General features: G+C 52.0%; 1 protein-coding gene across 3 annotated transcripts; it reads left to right on the plus strand.

The window, feature by feature from the left end:
* The first annotated feature begins 230 nt into the window (after window positions 1-230).
* On the plus strand, window positions 231-13,137 carry Atg16l2 (autophagy related 16 like 2). Of its 3 annotated transcripts, XM_026400967.2 has the most exons (18): window positions 231-401; window positions 2,304-2,403; window positions 3,082-3,184; window positions 5,840-5,913; window positions 6,186-6,437; window positions 6,630-6,695; window positions 7,007-7,120; window positions 8,129-8,191; window positions 8,773-8,881; window positions 9,318-9,423; window positions 10,110-10,180; window positions 10,454-10,525; window positions 10,613-10,733; window positions 11,075-11,180; window positions 12,024-12,173; window positions 12,373-12,420; window positions 12,523-12,624; window positions 12,886-13,137. In XM_026400967.2, exons 1-18 carry the CDS (start codon window positions 284-286, stop codon window positions 12,971-12,973), a joined length of 1,863 nt encoding a protein of 620 aa, XP_026256752.1. In that variant the 5' UTR covers window positions 231-283; the 3' UTR covers window positions 12,974-13,137. The 3 variants fall into 3 exon arrangements, with proteins under 3 accessions (XP_026256752.1, XP_026256751.1, XP_026256753.1); XM_026400966.2 differs by having other exon boundaries at window positions 10,454-10,733; XM_026400968.2 differs by lacking the exon at window positions 8,129-8,191.
* The last annotated feature ends 3,301 nt before the right edge of the window (window positions 13,138-16,438 follow it).

Below are 16,438 nucleotides of genomic sequence, written 5' to 3' on the forward strand. Positions count from 1 at the left end.
GGGCCTCGATTCTGGTCCCAATTTATTACCCCTGACAGCAAGAGGAGCACCCTGTGAGGCAAACATTTTCTGGTGGGGCCCCAGCGGCGCAGACATGCGGCAGCTTCCCGGAGGGGTGCGCTCAGCTCCTCCGCCCCCATCAAGCCCTTGGTACGGCCCGGGGATTCCCCGCCACCGCCTGACCCCGACGTCCCGGAGTCCCCAAGAGGCCCCGCCCCCGCCCCCGCCCCCGCTGCGCCTGCTACCTAGCGCGGCGCCCGGGGCACTGGCTGGAGACAGGGCTATGGCAGGGCCCGAAGCATCCTTTGACCCCACCTCGGGTTGGAAGCGCCACATTGTGCGACAGCTACAGCAGCGGGACCGCACGCAGAAGGCACTTTTCCTGGAGCTGGTGCCGGCCTGTGAGTGTGCCCTTGGGCATCTTAGAAAATGGCCATTGAGGAGGCTGGGCTCCCGGCCTGGGAAGAGGGTTTGGCTGTTCAAGCCGTGACCCAAGTGCTTCAGCGCCTTCTGGCTTCCGAGGGAGGCCTTTCGACTTGAACCTGTCTGCCACGCCCCACTTCTGAATGTCCAGGATTCCCATCCCTTCCAATCCAGGCTCTGCTTAGAACTCTCTTGGGCGGAGAGATCCTTGTTGATACCCCCTCAAGGCTCGGCTCAACCCCCACAAGCTGGGTTTCCTAGAACGTTTGCCCCTGAGTATTGTTTTTGCTAGGTCTCTTGTGCTTTCCTCCCTCTCAGATGGTCCCCAGGACCAGATTAGACCATTTAGTCTCTAACCCAGTGAAGGAAGGCTGGAGTATCCAGAGCAGCCGCTTGTTGGTGAATCTAGGGTAACAGTGAAACTCTTGATCTCTAAGGAGAAAACTCTGAATCTGGGCTTTGCTGCCGCCTATAGATGATTGGGACACATGAAGCTTCTCTGTGCTCAGCACACCCCAGCCTGAGGGAGAAGCAGGGGTCGCAGGATTTCTAAGGGAGCTGGGAAGTCAGATTATTTTGGAGCTTTCTGGGCAGCTGGAGTGTGCCTTGGGGGTAGGGGTGGGGCAGTTCAGGATGGGATGAACTAGAGTGGATCTGTGTGTAGGACCATTGGTCACCTGAGATTGTATGTTTGGGGTTGGAAGTTTTAGTTTTTTCACTAGTTCCAGCCTGCCCTGGAACTAGTGAGAAAAGTTTGGGGTTGGCCACAATCCCTGCTGCTATCTCACTAGAGCTAATCTTGGTAAGTCTCCAAGACCCAATCTGTTTCTTATCGTGGGAAATCACTCTGCAATCTTCCAGGTGCTGGGCCTTTTTCTTGATGGTCCTGAGGTTCTCCCCTACTTCCAGACAGCCTCACTTAAGGGCTCCGATAGACAGGGGAACCTCACAGTTTGAGGAAAGAGTCACCCACAGTCCCTTTTTGGGACTTCCAAATCTAAGGGTCTGGAGCAACCCAGAAGGCTGAAATCAGAAAGACTGAAATTCCTGTTATCTCTGTGGTCTTGGGTAGTTCATGTCCCTAAGCCTCAGATTTATTCTATGTAAATTAGGCATAATGGAACCTTTTTAAGATTTGCTGGGGACCAGTGCTGTGCCTTTACTACAGCTGAGGTGGGGTTTTGTATGAGAACTAGACTAAATCCAGCGACCTCAGTCAAGGTGACAAGCAGGGCACTGGGTGAGGGAAGGTTGCTGAGAAGCTAGGCCTGGGCTTACCACCCCCAGCCTGCTCCGGAACTGAAAAGAGGAAGTTATCGTGGATGGTGGTGGGTGTGTGTAATCCAGGGTCTAACCACCTAACCTAAGAAGATCTGTTGGATAATTGCTCAAGGACTTTCTATTTTGACCTGGGGGAACTTGCACCAACTCTGGGGAAGTTAGGATTACTTTAGTGTGAAGTTAGAGCCCTTGAAGGGGAAGTGACTTGCTAAAGGTCATAGGCTAGTACAGCTTTTTGTTTCATCATGCTCTGGAGCCAGCCCTGTCTGGGGCAGGGGTGAATCAATCCTAGGCCCCTTGCATCCTTCAGGACCCTCATCAGGCAGGACCCAGCCATCCTGTTGCCAGCAGTAGGGGTCCTTCTGTCCCTGGGAGAACAGGTCTTCTCCTGGGTGACATGGTGGTCTATGCCAGCCCTAAAGGTCCTGTAGAGATGCACAAACAACTCTCAGGCAAGGGGCACAACCCATCCACAAGTAGCTTCCTCATTTCCAGCATCTCTGGACTCCTGTAGCCTTTCTAGCCATAGGTAACTTGTATGCCAGGGGTTGGCTGGAAAGTGTCTATCTCTGCCCCAACTCACCCTCTTGCTCCCCCAGATAATCATCTCCTAGAAAAAGCTGAGCTGTTGGCCAAATTCTCAGAGAAGCTTCATATGAAGCCAAATGATATTACTTCTGCCACCCATCAGAGCTTCTGGTAAGTGTATGTATCAGTGATCATAATAGGCTGCCTGTTTCTAGTCCCTCCTGCCACCCAGCCCCCATGCTGGGTCATACTCTCCCAGCACCTCAGTGGCTCCTAGCTGCTAGTCAGGGGTGGTTCTGGAGAGGCAGGCCCTCTCCCAGGCCAGCTGCTTTAAAATCTCCTTTCTCCTTCTTTCTCTGCATTTTTCCTATCTCTTTCCCCTCCTAACCCTGCACTCCTGTCTTTCCCCCTTAGCCTTTTTCCATCTCCCTGTTCCTTACCTGATGCCTACAGAAAGGATCTTGCTCCCTATTCCAAAGAGAAAGAGAGTAAAGACTAGATCAAGGAATGGGATGGGGCCAGAGTTAGCAGGTGTTTTTTGAGGAAGGTCCTTGGCAAGGAAACACAAGGCACAGAACTCATGAAAGCTCATTTCTGAGATTTGCTCTTTCCTTTTTTTCCTTTTTGTGGTGCTGGGGATGGAACCCAGGGCCTCTCCTATGCTAGACAAGCACTCCACCACTGACTGCTCTTCAATCCTTGCTTTTTCCTTGAGTGGCTTTCAGGCTTCCATTTTCCTCAAGAAAAAGTTAACGGCTCTTGTTTCAGGCTTTTCATGGGACACTGGGAGCCTTTGAGCATTGGGGTGAATGGAGGGGACGTAAGTACCACTCTCTGGTTGGTTGGCAGGGAGGAGTCAGGGTCTGACTCAGACCAAAGCTCACCACCAGACACTCTGAGGGTGAAGTGGCAGGAGGAGGAGGAGGAGGGGCTCCGCCTGGACTGTGGTGAGGTAAGCTGGGAAAGGATCAAGAATGGGGCAGGGGGAGGGGAGGGGAGGGGAGGGGGGATAGTAGAGAATAGGACAGACAGCAGAATACATCAGACACTAGGAAGGCAATATGTCAATCAATGGAAGGGTAACTGATGTGATACAGCAATCTGTATACGGGGTAAAAGCGGGAGTTCATAACCCACTTGAATCAAACTGTGAAATATGATGTATTAAGAACTATGTAATGTTTTGAACGACCAACAATAAAAAAAAAAAAAAAGAAAAAAAAAAAAAAAGAATGGGGCAGGGCCAGGATCCAGGACTTTGGGGCAGGGAGATACTGTCAAGGGAACCAGGAAGTGAGCAGAACTTCCTGTGTTTGCTGCATCCCTTAAAGTCCAGTGCTGCAAGCACTGGACTTTTTCTCTTTTTCTCTTCTGACTCTCGGACCTGTCTCTACCCAGCCTTCTTTTCTGCACACTGGACTCTTGCTCAGCTGAGACATCACATCTAAAATCATCTCCAGCTGTGGGTGATGGTGCACCCTGCAATCCCAGTGATTCAGGAGGTTGAGGCAGGGGGATTGTGAGCTCAAGGCCAGCCTAGGAAACTTATAAGACTCTATCTCTAAATAAATAAATAAAAAGAGCTGGGGATGTAGCTCAGTTGTAGAGTACTCCTGGGTTCAATCCCTAGGGCCACAAATAAAAATAAATAAATAAATAAGTAAAATAAATGAAGTCACCATCTCTTCCATAATATAGCACTTAGCACTAGGCAAGCATTAGCTTAGTTAATCCTCTACATTGTAGGTACAGAGGGGGAAACTGAGACTTAGAGAGGTGGAATCTAGATTTGAAACTCCACCCACACAAATCCACTTTTTGTGATTTCTTCATTCTTTCAACAAATATTTATTGACAGTCGCTATGTCCAAGGAACAGGGAGTGCAGCTGTGAACAGACCTGGCCCTGTGGAGTTTTCAAGGGAGGAGAGTGTGCTGGGCCAAAGCCAAGTCACCTGCCCAACACAAATGTGGGAAGGGGTTACAGACAAATTGAGAGCCTCTCCCCCAGAGCTGTGGTTGCAACTTGATAATGGTGTGACATGCCATCACATTTGTAGATTTGTATTCATCAGGATACAGCACAATTTCATCACCACCAGACATCCTTCTTGCTATCCCTTTTTAGTCACACTCACCCTTCCCCAAACACCCCTAACCTCTGGCAACCACTCATCTGTTTTCCACCTCTATCATTTGAATTTTGACAAGTACCAATAAAAAAATATCGAGTAGTATAACACAACAGAAATGAAAGCAAGTGATAGGTGACAAGGATGGCAATTAGTTTGCTCAGTGGTGAGAAGGATTATAAATATTGTAAATTGGACCAGCTATGAAAGTAGGGGCCCTCTCTGCATGTGCAGGGGGTCTTCACAGTCCTTTACACAGGGAGTTATATCAGTGCAGGTAGACAGCCTCAGCCTTGCACCTCAGTCCATCCTTACCAAGCCCTTGTGAGAAAGTACCAGGAACAGATGTTAGCAATAAGAGTACCCCTCCACCCCGTCCCTTCCTTGTGATTATTTGCTGGGCCAGAGGTGCTCAGAGTCTGGCCCTCATCTTCCTCTTACCACACTGGTGGGCACTGCCTTGCCTTGGATCTGTTTTTCTCACTGACCCCTCAGCATTGAAAGAAGGGAACCAAATTTCATCTTCATGGCTGGCCCATCTCTTGGCTCTGGGGTTGAAGGAATGTGGAGTGAGGCAGGGGTAAATATGTAATGATTCTCACCCTACTTCTGGGCTGTCAGGGCAGCTCCAGGACTCAGTCTGAGTTCAGTACTCTCACAGTCCATTCCTGTTCTTAGCCTTGTGTGCTTCTGTATTCTGAGATCTGTGCTTGGGCAGGCCAGCAGTTGGTTAGGGATTGTAAAGAAAGCCAAATGTTGGAGAGGCAGGGAATAGAACTCACATCCCTTGAACCCTCCCTGTAGATCAACACTTTACTTGGAGCATGATGTAGTTAGGTAGCTTGAGTTCAAATATCAACTGTTACTTAGCTGTGTGACTTTGGACAAGGCATTTAACTTCTCTGTAGCAATGTTCTCATTTGTAAAACGAGGCTGGTGGGTTTACTATATGGTGTTATTATGGGGATTAAAAGAGTTAATATGTGTAGAATGCTCAGAATAAAGCATGGCACGTGTAAATGCTAGACAACCATCTGCTATTTTTTAAAATATTTTTCTTCATAATAGTTCTGGGTTGCTCTATGGAGGTAGGGTGAGGGTCATCTCATCTGTACCCCTGCCTCATTCAGCATTCCTTCAGCCCTATGGAGGTAGGCACTATCATTCCCATTTTGCAGATGAGGAAAATGAAGCTTGCTAAGGAGATTCATTTTCCAAGGGTCTCTACACCCTTAGGGTCACAGAGAAAATAAGTGGCACAGCACAGCTAGAATTGAAACTCAGGAGTCAGACTTGTGAGCCTAGAGCCTCTGTTGCATCCTTATGCACGATCCTAAACTCATCTGAGCCTTGTTGGGAAGGGGCCGTGGAAAGTGGTGGCAGGCTCTGTCCCTCCAGCCTCTCCTGCCTGAGAGGGGCGTGAGGCCTGGTGTGAGCCCTCCAGAGGTGCCCAAGACCACCTGTCCGCCCCCACAGATGGCCTACCAGGTGGTGAAGAAGAGTGCAGCCTTGGATGCCCTGCAGTCGGAGCTGGAGGAGCGGCAAAGCAGGTGAGTACCGGTAGGGTGAAAGGGACTGCGCCCTCCTCTGCCCCAGGTAGGGTTATTGCGTGGCCCCAACAGCTTTCCCCATGACCACCAAAGACCCCTGGCTTGTGTTTGGGGGATGCGAACTGCACGGCTCTGAGGGCGAAGGCTTGGCTGGGGACGTGGCTTAACCACCTGGCGGTCATGGGTACATCTCTCTGGGGTCTTAGGCGGGTCCCCACTGGGCGGTGATGGAAGCGTTTTGGGATGCACTGCTTGCGCTTCGGGTCCTCCAGGCTGGCGGCTGTGGAGGCCCACGTGGCGCAGCTGCGGGAGGCGAGGGCGCAGCAGGTCAGCCTGGTGGAGGAGCTACGGAAGCAGAATGCGGCGCAGCGGAAGGCCTACGAGGCGCTGCGCGTGCACACTGGGCACCAAGAGGCGGCACTGCGCAGGCTCCAGGAGGAGGCGCGCGATCTGCTGGAGCAGCTCTTGCAACGCAAGGAGCGCGCCGCAGCCGAGTGCAACTTGCGCAACGAGCGCCGAGAGCGGTAGGAGGGCTGGGCCCCAACCTGTTCTGTGGCTAGCCTCCTCAGAGTCTGGCCTCGCCCTTGCCTGAAAGGCAGCGGTGGGGACTGCCCCCTGGGGAGAATGGACTAAGTCAGGCTCGAACCTGAAGGCAGGGGCGTTTGGTACCCCACCTTGGAATCTTCTGGCTCCTAGGATGCTTTTTTCCCCACTAGGGCCAATCAGGCGCGGGTGTCCCAGGAACTAAAGAAGGCTGCCAAACGGACTGTGAGCATCAGCGAGTAAGAGTGAGGAGGGACCGGATCTGACTCCTGTACTCTGTAGCTGCCCGACTGTCTGCCCATTTTTCCATCTAACCCACTCCCCCACACCGGTACACCTGACTGCCTGTGGACACAGCAGCAATCCAGGGTCCACTGAATCCTTGCAGAGCTGTGTGATCATAGGAGCAAGTTCATGTGCCCACCACAATTCTCCCTCCCACTTGGACCCTTCCCCGCCCGGAATTCACATCCTCACCGTAATCAGTGCTTGGGCAGGGAGGGGCTGGCCTGTTGCTTTAGCCTTCTTGAGCTTTATTCCTCTCTCCCAGGATTCCACACACTCTACATGATGGGATCAGAGAGCAGACAGAGACTCTGGCTCTGGCTATTAAGCCTGAGTCCCTGGAGAGTGAGGCTTGTGGGAAGTGGAAAAGGCCTTTCAGGTGAGGACCCAGTTGGCTGTCTCAGAATTCTGAGGCTGCCATTATCTTCTTCTAGGACCTTGGGGCCAGCTGGTGGGTTGGGCTAGGAGTTTGGGGAGAAGCTGGGGTACAGCCCAGGACTGGTCTGACCTACAGTGCTTTGGGTAGTTGGGGTCATTTTCACTGAACACGCACTGCTTCCTCTTCTTCCTAGGACCAGAGCTCTGGGGTGGGGTTTAAGGCTTGTGAAGGGGTGTCATGAGGAGGGAACTGTGGGCAAGGCCCAGGGCTCATCTGTCCTAGGCATGTATGTATGTAAACACAGGTGTGTGCATGGGTAGGTATACACAAGGGACATGGGCATATGTATACAGGAGCAAATACCTTAGTGTGTATGAACATAAGAACATATGTAGATGTTTGCTCACACTCTCAGTGACCCCAAGTCTTGATTTACTTGTCATTGAGGCTGCTCTCTCCTGGCTCCATTTCCCAGCCTGAAGGCTCTTCTCCTCAGTCTTTTCTTGTAGGTCCCTGGTGTCTAGGTCCTGGGATAGTGAAGGAACCTTGGGGAGGGGCTTGAGACACTGGTCTCCAAAGTTCTTGGCAGCCCTGGTGGGCTGAGACATCCCAGTACAGTTGGGCATTTCTGAGATTACTCAACAAGCTTAGGTTTCCCCTCCTCACTGCCCCCAGCCTTGTCCCAGCCTGAGGCCACTTCATCTGCCCACTCCCATATGCCCTAGCTCAGCCTCCCAGGAGCTTTTGTTTGTGAGCATTTGCTGAGGGTGGGGGGGTTGGTAGTTCTTACCATCATGGTAGAGACTTCCATTGTCAAGTCCCTCCCTGCCTGCATTTTCCTGGGTTGGTCTGGATTACAACCCTCCTGATCTTCAAGGAGTCAAGTTCTTGTTCTAGGCTCTAGAGGTTATGAGTCTTCAGATCTCCAGCAAAGTATAGGGATGAATGATTGCTGTCTGCACACCTACCAGCCAGTCCCTTAGCACGTGGTTCTCGGTTTTGCCCCAGGTCTGCCTCAGCCACCTCTCTGACTCTGTCCCACTGTGTGGATGTGGTGAAGGGGCTGCTAGAGTAAGTGTGTGTATTTGTGTATGTGAAGTGGTTGGGCCTGTTGGAGTCTCATGTCAGGCTTCTGGAGCCCAGGCTTGGTCTCTGTATGTGCCTCGTCTGTTCATCCATATGGTGCCCACTGTCTGTGTGTATCTCTTTTGGGCCCCAGAGGCAGGAGCCAGGTGTATGACCTCATTTTTAACTCCTACTCAGCTATCTTCCAGGCTCATAAGGGATCTGTCCTTATCCAAGGTCCTCACAGGGGACCAAGAGTTCCAGCCTGAGGCCAAATGGGAACTCTCACTCAATTGGGAAACTAAGGCTCAGAAATGTAAGAACTCATTCAGTCACAAAGCCAAGCAGTGGCAAGGCCAATACTAACCATTAGCCCTGAAGTTTCCCTGCAACCACCAATCCTGCCCTTGTTCTGTGCTTTCCTGTGTATTCTCCACTCTATCCCGGGTTGGGGAACGGGTTGGTTGGATCCTGGGGCCATATTCTGCTACTGCCATGTCTGTTTCCTGTTGCTGCTGCCTTTGGGGAGCTTGAAGCCCCCACATCAGAAGGCCTTGGTGAACATCCTCCTGACTCTACCCCTGCAGTTTCAAGAAGAGGAGAGGTCACTCAATTGGGGGTGCTCCTGAGCAGCGATACCAGAGTATCCCTGTGTGTGTGGCTGCACGACTTCCTACTTGGGCTCAAGATGTCCTGGTAAGGGAGGAACTGGGCCACATGTGTGGGGGCCAATATGGGAGTGCAGGCACTAGGGGTGTCTCGAGCAGGCCAGGCAAGCAAGACCCCCAGGACCAGCAGGAGTTTGTCTCTACAGGCCATGGTGGGAATTGCTCAGGCTCTTTACAATGGGGGCATAGACTGGAAAGGGAGATGGGAGGCTGAGAGAGTAGGTGGCCCAATGAGAGTGTTGGGAGGCAGAGTTGGGAGGCTGCTTCAGGGGACCAGGCAGAAATGAAGATATTTGCTGGGGCTAAGTTTGAAACTCAGGATTTGGGCAGAGACCTGGGGTGTGGATACCAAGCCAGCAGCAGGCTGTATGTGTGCACAGGCACATTGAGAGTGAGCCTGTGAGGGGGCACAAACAAGCATATGTGGGGAAGGCCCGGGTCACCAACCTCCCCTTTCCTCACAGGATGCCCACCTTTCTGAGGTCAATGCTGTATGTTTTGGCCCTAACAGCAGTCTCCTGGCCACTGGTGGGGCTGACTGTCTTATCCACCTCTGGAATGTGGTAGGAGGTAAGGACCCACCCCTCCCTGCAGCCCAACCCAGTACTTTCTCTAAAGATCTACTCTCAGCTTGCTCCTGAGTTGGCCTCTTAATGTTTGCCTCTACCTGGAATATTCCTGTGAGCAATAGCTAGAGAACCCCTCAGCAAGAGCAGGACTCTGAGGATGCCTCTCCAAGGAAGGGAAGAACCCCTAGGCCTGCAAGATGGGGAGGGCTGAGTGCAGATGGGCCTCTGTTGGGGGAGGGGGAGATCCCTTATCAGTCTTACAGGGACAGACCTTTGAGGAACAAGTCCTTGGGTTCACCAGGCCATCACCTCTTTTGGTATCACTCCACCTGCCAGAAGTCAGGAGACAAACATTGACTGTCCATCTTGTGCTAAGCTCTGTGCTCTACAACTGGGTTAGGGACTCAGAGCCAACCCCTGGAGGCTTCCTAGAGGAGGCGAATCTCCAGCTGGTCTGGCCTGGCTTGCTGTGTGACCTATGGACAATCCCTTCTCTCTGGTTTTCTCTAGCCCTATCTGGGAAATGCCTAGGTTCCCCCTGAGGCCCCTGCAATCCAGGCTGTAACTGTACTCGGTGATTCTGTGCTCTAACTTAAGAGAGACTCCTGTTCCCACTCTGGGTTCCTCTATTTTGTGAGTGACCTCATTTCACCTGTTCCTTTCCCTGCTCTCCCCCTGCCCTGCCAGGTCGCCTGGAGGCCAACCAGACCCTTGAGGGAGCTGGTGGCAGCATCACCAGTGTGGACTTCGACCCCTCGGTGAGGGGACTTTGCCCCAGTAGCATGGGATTATCCCCCCACACCCCAGTCTCTATACCAGTGGGCAGAGGCTCCCATCAGTAACAGTATCCAAAAGCTGGGTCCTTGGGCTCTTGCATATACCACTCCTGCTGTCCTGAGGCTCCTTTGTCTTCCTTGATGACTTGGGCCATGGGAACCTTTAAGGCCACCACTACCATAGTTCTCTGGACTGAAAGATGCTGCTTTTGGCCAGGCCTAGACTCAGACCTCTAACACTCCCCATCTCTCCAGGGCTCCCAGGTTTTGGCAGCTACTTACAATCAGGCTGCCCAGCTCTGGAAGGTGGGAGAGGCACGGTCCAAGGTGAGACCTGACTGGGAAGGCAGCCTAGGGGAGGTGCTATTATGGGGTCTTGGCCATGCCTTTGATCCAGACTTGGGATGGGGGCAGGAAACACTGTCTGGACACAAGGACAAGGTGACAGCTGCCAAATTCAAGCTAACAAGACACCAGGCGGTGACTGGGAGCAGAGACCGGACAGTGAAGGAGTGGGACCTTGGCCGTGCCTACTGTGAGGCTCAGCTCCAACTCCACCTCCCAACCCCCCCCTTCCCTCAGATACAAGGGAACCTACCCTGCTTTCTGGGAGTGGCTCTGGGATTCAAAGACATTTTGGGTGAAACCTTCCAAGGTCATCCTTCTCTGTGCCCCATTGGTGTTCCCTATCTGATTTCTTCATGACTTTAAGCTTTGGGTAGATGAAGAAGAGGTGGACTGAGTCCTGGGCTGGGAAGATCTGGGTTCTAGTCTTGGGAGAACACTGCCCCTTTTGGACCTCAGCATCTCTACGTGTCTACTGTGCTAGCTCCTGACAAGCCTCTGAGACCCTGGGCTCTACCCCTTGGTCCCTAGGTTCCAGAACTATCAATGTCCTTTCCTATTGTAACGACGTGGTGTGCGGGGACCACATCATCATTAGTGGCCACAATGACCAGAAGATCCGGTTCTGGGATAGCAGGTGACAGGCAGACTGTGGGTGGCTGGTGGACCTGGGGTCAGAGTGCTGGAGTTCTTGCTCCTTGGCAGGAAGGGTCATGGTGGTTCCTTGGGGGAGTGAAGCTATGGGGCTGGCACCACCAGCTGGTATCCTCTGTTGGGCACAGCGCCCCTGGGAAGCTGTGCCACTTTCCTTGTGACTTCTCAGTCCAGTACTGACAGCCTGGGCTTTACAACCAAGATGGACAAACAACTTTTTCCATTTTATTTCTACTTTTTTTCTGGTGCCAGAGATTGGACCCAGTGGTTCACTACCACTGAGCTACATCCCCAACACTTCTTACTTTTATTTTGAGACTGAGTGTTGCTAAGTTGCCCAGGCTGGGATCTTCCTGCTCAGGCTCCTGTGCAGCTGCAGGTATAGGTATGTGCCTCCATGCCTGGCTACCACGCTTCAATAAAAAAACCAAGAAATGTTTTTAGTTGTTTTTTGAACAGAAGAGCCCAGCATTGGGTGAATGGTTTACAAATGCAGAGCTGGAGCCAGAGCAGGGCCCATGTAGGCTGGTCTTGCTGGTGTGCAGGGACTGCCCTTTGAAGCCCTTCCTTCTCTCAAGTTTTTCAAAACAGACTTTTCATTGCTTTTCTTCCAGTGTTTATTTTAGTGATCCAAGGGTTTCAAGGGCTCCTTCTCAAATCGAAGTCTGACCAAGTTCCTCAGTGGAGGGAGCTGGGTGTAGGGATAAGGAAGATTAGTTACTGGAGAGACCTGCCTCTGGACTTTGTTGGTTAGGAAGGGGACCATACCTAGTCCCTTCTTTTCAGGAATGGCTTGGGGGACTGTTCCTTACCCCTCTCTCCTCAGGGGTCCCCGCTGCACCCAGGTCATTCCTGTGCAGGGCCGGGTCACCTCTCTGAGCCTCAGCCATGACCAGCTGCACTTGCTCATCTGCTCCAGAGATAACACACTCAAGGTCATCGACCTCCGGGTCAGCAATATCCGCCAGGTGTTCAGGTACTAGCCTCTGCCTGTTGACCCTGTGGCCTTTATTGGGGCAGCTGTGTTTCTCTTTTCCTGTAAAAGTTCTCTGCCTTTCTTGACCAGGACCTGCTGAGGTACCTGACACCTTATAGAGATGGGGCTCTCAAAGCCCCTGGTTGGGGACAGGACTGGCAGTGATCTCCATTCTGACCCCAGCCCTGTTTGTCTTTAGGGCTGATGGCTTCAAATGTGGTTCTGACTGGACCAAAGCTGTGTTCAGGTGTGTCTGTGAGAGCTTGCCCATCCTCGAGTACACCCCACCTGGTCCTTGTGTGTGTCCTTACCTGAGTCCCTTTCTCTTGTTCTGCTGTGGCCACTGCAGCCCTGACAGAAGTTATGCACTGGCAGGCTCCTCAAATGGAGCCCTTTACATCTGGGATGTTGACACTGGGAAACTGGAGAGCAGCCTTCAGGGCCCCCACTGGTGAGCAGACACTACCCTCCTACTAGTCCTGCCTGACACCAGGTTCTAATATCTCCCAGCCCCTGTCTCCAAACCTTCACCCCCCCAGCCCTTCAAAGCACCCAGGTATCCTTCCACATGTGTTTTATAGATACCCACTTTACAGATGAGGAAATGGGCTCACAGAGGGCCTCAAACTATCTAGGTCCAATACTGGGGGGCAGAGCCAGGCTGCAGACCTGGCTCCTGCTGCTCCTTGAACCCTACTCTCCCTCTCCTCAGTGCTGCAATCAACGCTGTGGCCTGGTGCTGCTCCGGGAGCCACGTGGTGAGCGTGGACCAGGGCAGGAAGGTTGTGCTCTGGCGCTAGGACTACGCCCCCTCAGCCTGGGCTGGAGAACAGCTTCCCTCCGCTTCACAGGGCTCCAGAGCCCACAGGGTGGGGGTGGCCTCCAAATTTAATGGGGAAGAAGGCCCAGAAGGACTTGGCCTGTTTGTTTAAAAACAGTGTTCTTGTTTAAAAAGTCTTTAAAATATGTATCTCCTCACTTTTCCTTTCTAAAGTTGCGGGGAGGGTGACTAACAAAATTGTCTGTTTGTATCTTTGCAGCATTTGTGGGGTACAGGGAGACCTGGGCTGGGGGCTCAGGGAAATCTGGTTTGGTCTCCTTCCTCCTCCTGCATAGAGCTGTTTTGGCAGAGCCAGCCCAGCCTCTGCCCAGGGACACAGGTTGCCCAGCTTAATCATGCAAACAGCATGAAGAACGGCTCAGGATAGCCTAAATCAGTGCCTTTCAGAGCCATGGAAATGTAGCCTTGGGTCCAACCTGGCCCTGAGGCCAAACCAACACAGTGGGCTGAAAAGGGAGCAAGCAGCCCATGGGGTCCTGGTGGAAAGGGTCCTAACAAACAAGAGTGATATCAAAGTATTTGGTACACTGGGCAAGCCTTTACACTGGCCCCCTTTCCTCCTCCAGAGGCAGGGCCCAGGTAGAAGAGGGCAGCTTAAGCCTGGGCCTTCATTTACCGTGGCATCAAATTTCACCCCCACAATATGCCTCAGTCCAGGCTGAACTCACAGGGCAGAACCCAGCACCCCACTTCTTTCTGTAGCCTAGGGCTTGGCACAGGTCAGCGAAGACAGAAAGGTATTGACCAAATGGCAAAATCTACTCTCATTGCTCCCAGATTGCCTACTTCTCCTGGCACGGCAGTCCTGAACTCTGGATGCCATACCCAGCTGCCTCCTGTCATCTGTGCATGTGACCTCTGCCCCTCATAGTACCAGATCCTGAGGCTGCTGTGCCTCATGCTTCTCTCCATCCCTGCTGCCACTACAGGCCACCTTCTAGACTCACTGTCTCCTCCCAGTCCCCTACTTGCCAGAGCCAGTGACTTTCTAAGTTGCCAACCCTTTGAATTTTCCCTGCAGCCTTCAGAAGAACCCCTCAGCTTGAAATCTAAGCCTTTGGAAGCCACCCTGCTGGCCTGCATCTTCATTCCCTTGCTATTCTGAATGTGACTTGCATGTGCTTTACTCTATCAAGAATGTTCTTGTCCCTCCCAGCCCACAATTAAAATTTGTCCTTCGGGATTCCCCCACTGACGGCCCTTTCCTCATCTACCAGGCTTGGTCCTACCCTTTCTTGTTTTGTTATCAGCCTCTCTCCATTATAAGCCATGGAGCTCTTGAAAGAGGCCAGGATGGGAACAGAATGTTCCCTGGGATCAGGCCTGGCTCAGAGAAACCTCAGGGAATGTTTATGAAGTCATTAAGTTCTCCTATGCAGGCACTCTGTGAGTTCAATAATCTAGCTCCCTTCACCCCTGCCCCAGCCCTACTGCTCTGGTCCCTAGTGGCCAGCAGGGGTCACCAGCTGTCTGGTCTCTGAGGAGTCCTTTCACCAGCCTCCCCCCAGAGACTGATGGCTGAAAAAACCAATGATGTCCCAGTGGCCACCATTACTAAGTACTTAACGTGTCAGCCTCCAGTGTACTTCCTGTAATTTCATTTGTTCCTCTCAACCAGCTTGTGATATGGTTATCACCTATTTTACAGATGAGAAAAGATGAGGCTCAGAGGTTGAGTCAAGATCACACTTGCACACACCTGCATTGTGACTGCATTCATCATACAAATGTCAGACTTTAGGCTCCCTGGGCAGTGATGCACCGTGCCCCCCACCCCCTTCAGCCACCACAACTGCCACCACTACCAGAGTGGGGGTGATTCCAGCTTTGTGTCTAGCTGGGCTCCCTCCTTGCATCTTCTCTCTTCAATTCTGACCCTTAAAGCCAGGAGGGTTAGTGTCCTTCAAAGTGAGGGCAGGCAGGAACACAGGAGAGAAGGAAACTTGCCGTTCAGATTAAGTGCCTCACTGGAAGGCACAGCTCAGCAGATCACAGACTGCTCAGACAGCCCAGGAGATGATGGGACTCACTCTCTGGGACGCCAGCTTCCCTGAAGGCCTTCCTTCCACTTATGGGGGCAAGCCTGATCACACACTGTGGGATGGTGTGGCCTCATGGAGTACATGTCCACCTTAAATTTCTGTGCTTCCTGGAGGAGCAGATCTGAAAGGAGAGGCAGGCTGAAGGGAGAGGCCACAGATGCCCAGGGCAGGTGCTCAAAGGGGCTAACGATAAAAACCTCTCTAGGCCTTTCAGAAGTCAGTGCTCAGGTTTTTTTTTTTTTTTTTTTTTTTTAATATTTTCTTAGTTGTCAATGGACTTTATTTGTGGTGCTGAGAATCGAACCCATTGCCTCACACATGCTAGGCAAGTGCTCTACCACCTAGTCACAATCCCAGCCCTTTTCTTTTTATTGGTAGCGCTGGGATGGAACCTAGAGCCTCATGCAGGCCAGGCAAGTACTCATCACTGAGCCACACCCCCGACCCTAGTGCTTGGGTTTCTAGTACTCAGGCATTTGGGTGCTGTCTGCCTGAGTTTAGGTCCCTAGTCAAACTGGAATGACCTGTACACTTGCCATGTACATGAACTGATGCCCAAGGGAGGGCAGGAGCTTGTTCTGGGTCACACAGCAGAACTGAGGCAAATCACAGTGGCTTCCAGGCTCTATATTGCCATCTGTGAAACTTCCTGTCCCAAGGCTCTCCCCACCCCATCAGCCAGGTGACATAGCTCTTCTGTAGGCCTAAGTACCTCCAACTGCCCTGCCTAATCTGAGGCCTTAAATGACAGACGCCCTCGTTCTGGTACCTACTACCCCTTGGTCATCTCCTAGCCCTGGCTCCTCTGTTTTCTTGAGACTCCCCCACATTATGTGAGCCTGTTTGGGACAGGGGCTGAACTCCTGTGCCCAGAACATAGCCTGGTACAGTAGTTTGCTGAATGGACAGAGTAACAGAGCTGGTTTCTGAAGGAATCTTGACACAAGGTATGGACCCACTTGTGAGAATGTGTGAATATTTCCATCTTCAGACACACGACCTCTGGTTTTAGGCTTTCTCTGAAATAATATCTTCAGCTCATGTGTACATTATCTTGTTTGATCCTTTTGGACTTTAGGAAGTTGGCATTACCTTCTCACTCCTACCTTCAAAGATGAGGAAAATGAGGGCTAGAAAGGTGAAGGGCTGAGCCTCAGCCCCTCAGGGCAAATCTGAGATAGCTCAGGGCTTGCACACAGTCTTTCCCCCATTTCTTCCTGCCCCTCTCAGCAGCCAGCTGTGGCAAATGTTTGGTACAGTGTGGAAGGGGTGTGGACCCTACTCATGGGTTAATTTCTGCAATTCTTCAGGATAAAACACTTCAGGAAGATATTCCCAGATCAGAGTTCTCAGAAACAGACATGGCAGAAGGACTATGTGTG

This window comes from Urocitellus parryii, chromosome 4 (assembly GCF_045843805.1).
Source record: "Urocitellus parryii isolate mUroPar1 chromosome 4, mUroPar1.hap1, whole genome shotgun sequence".
Lineage (NCBI taxonomy): Eukaryota > Metazoa > Chordata > Mammalia > Rodentia > Sciuridae > Urocitellus > Urocitellus parryii.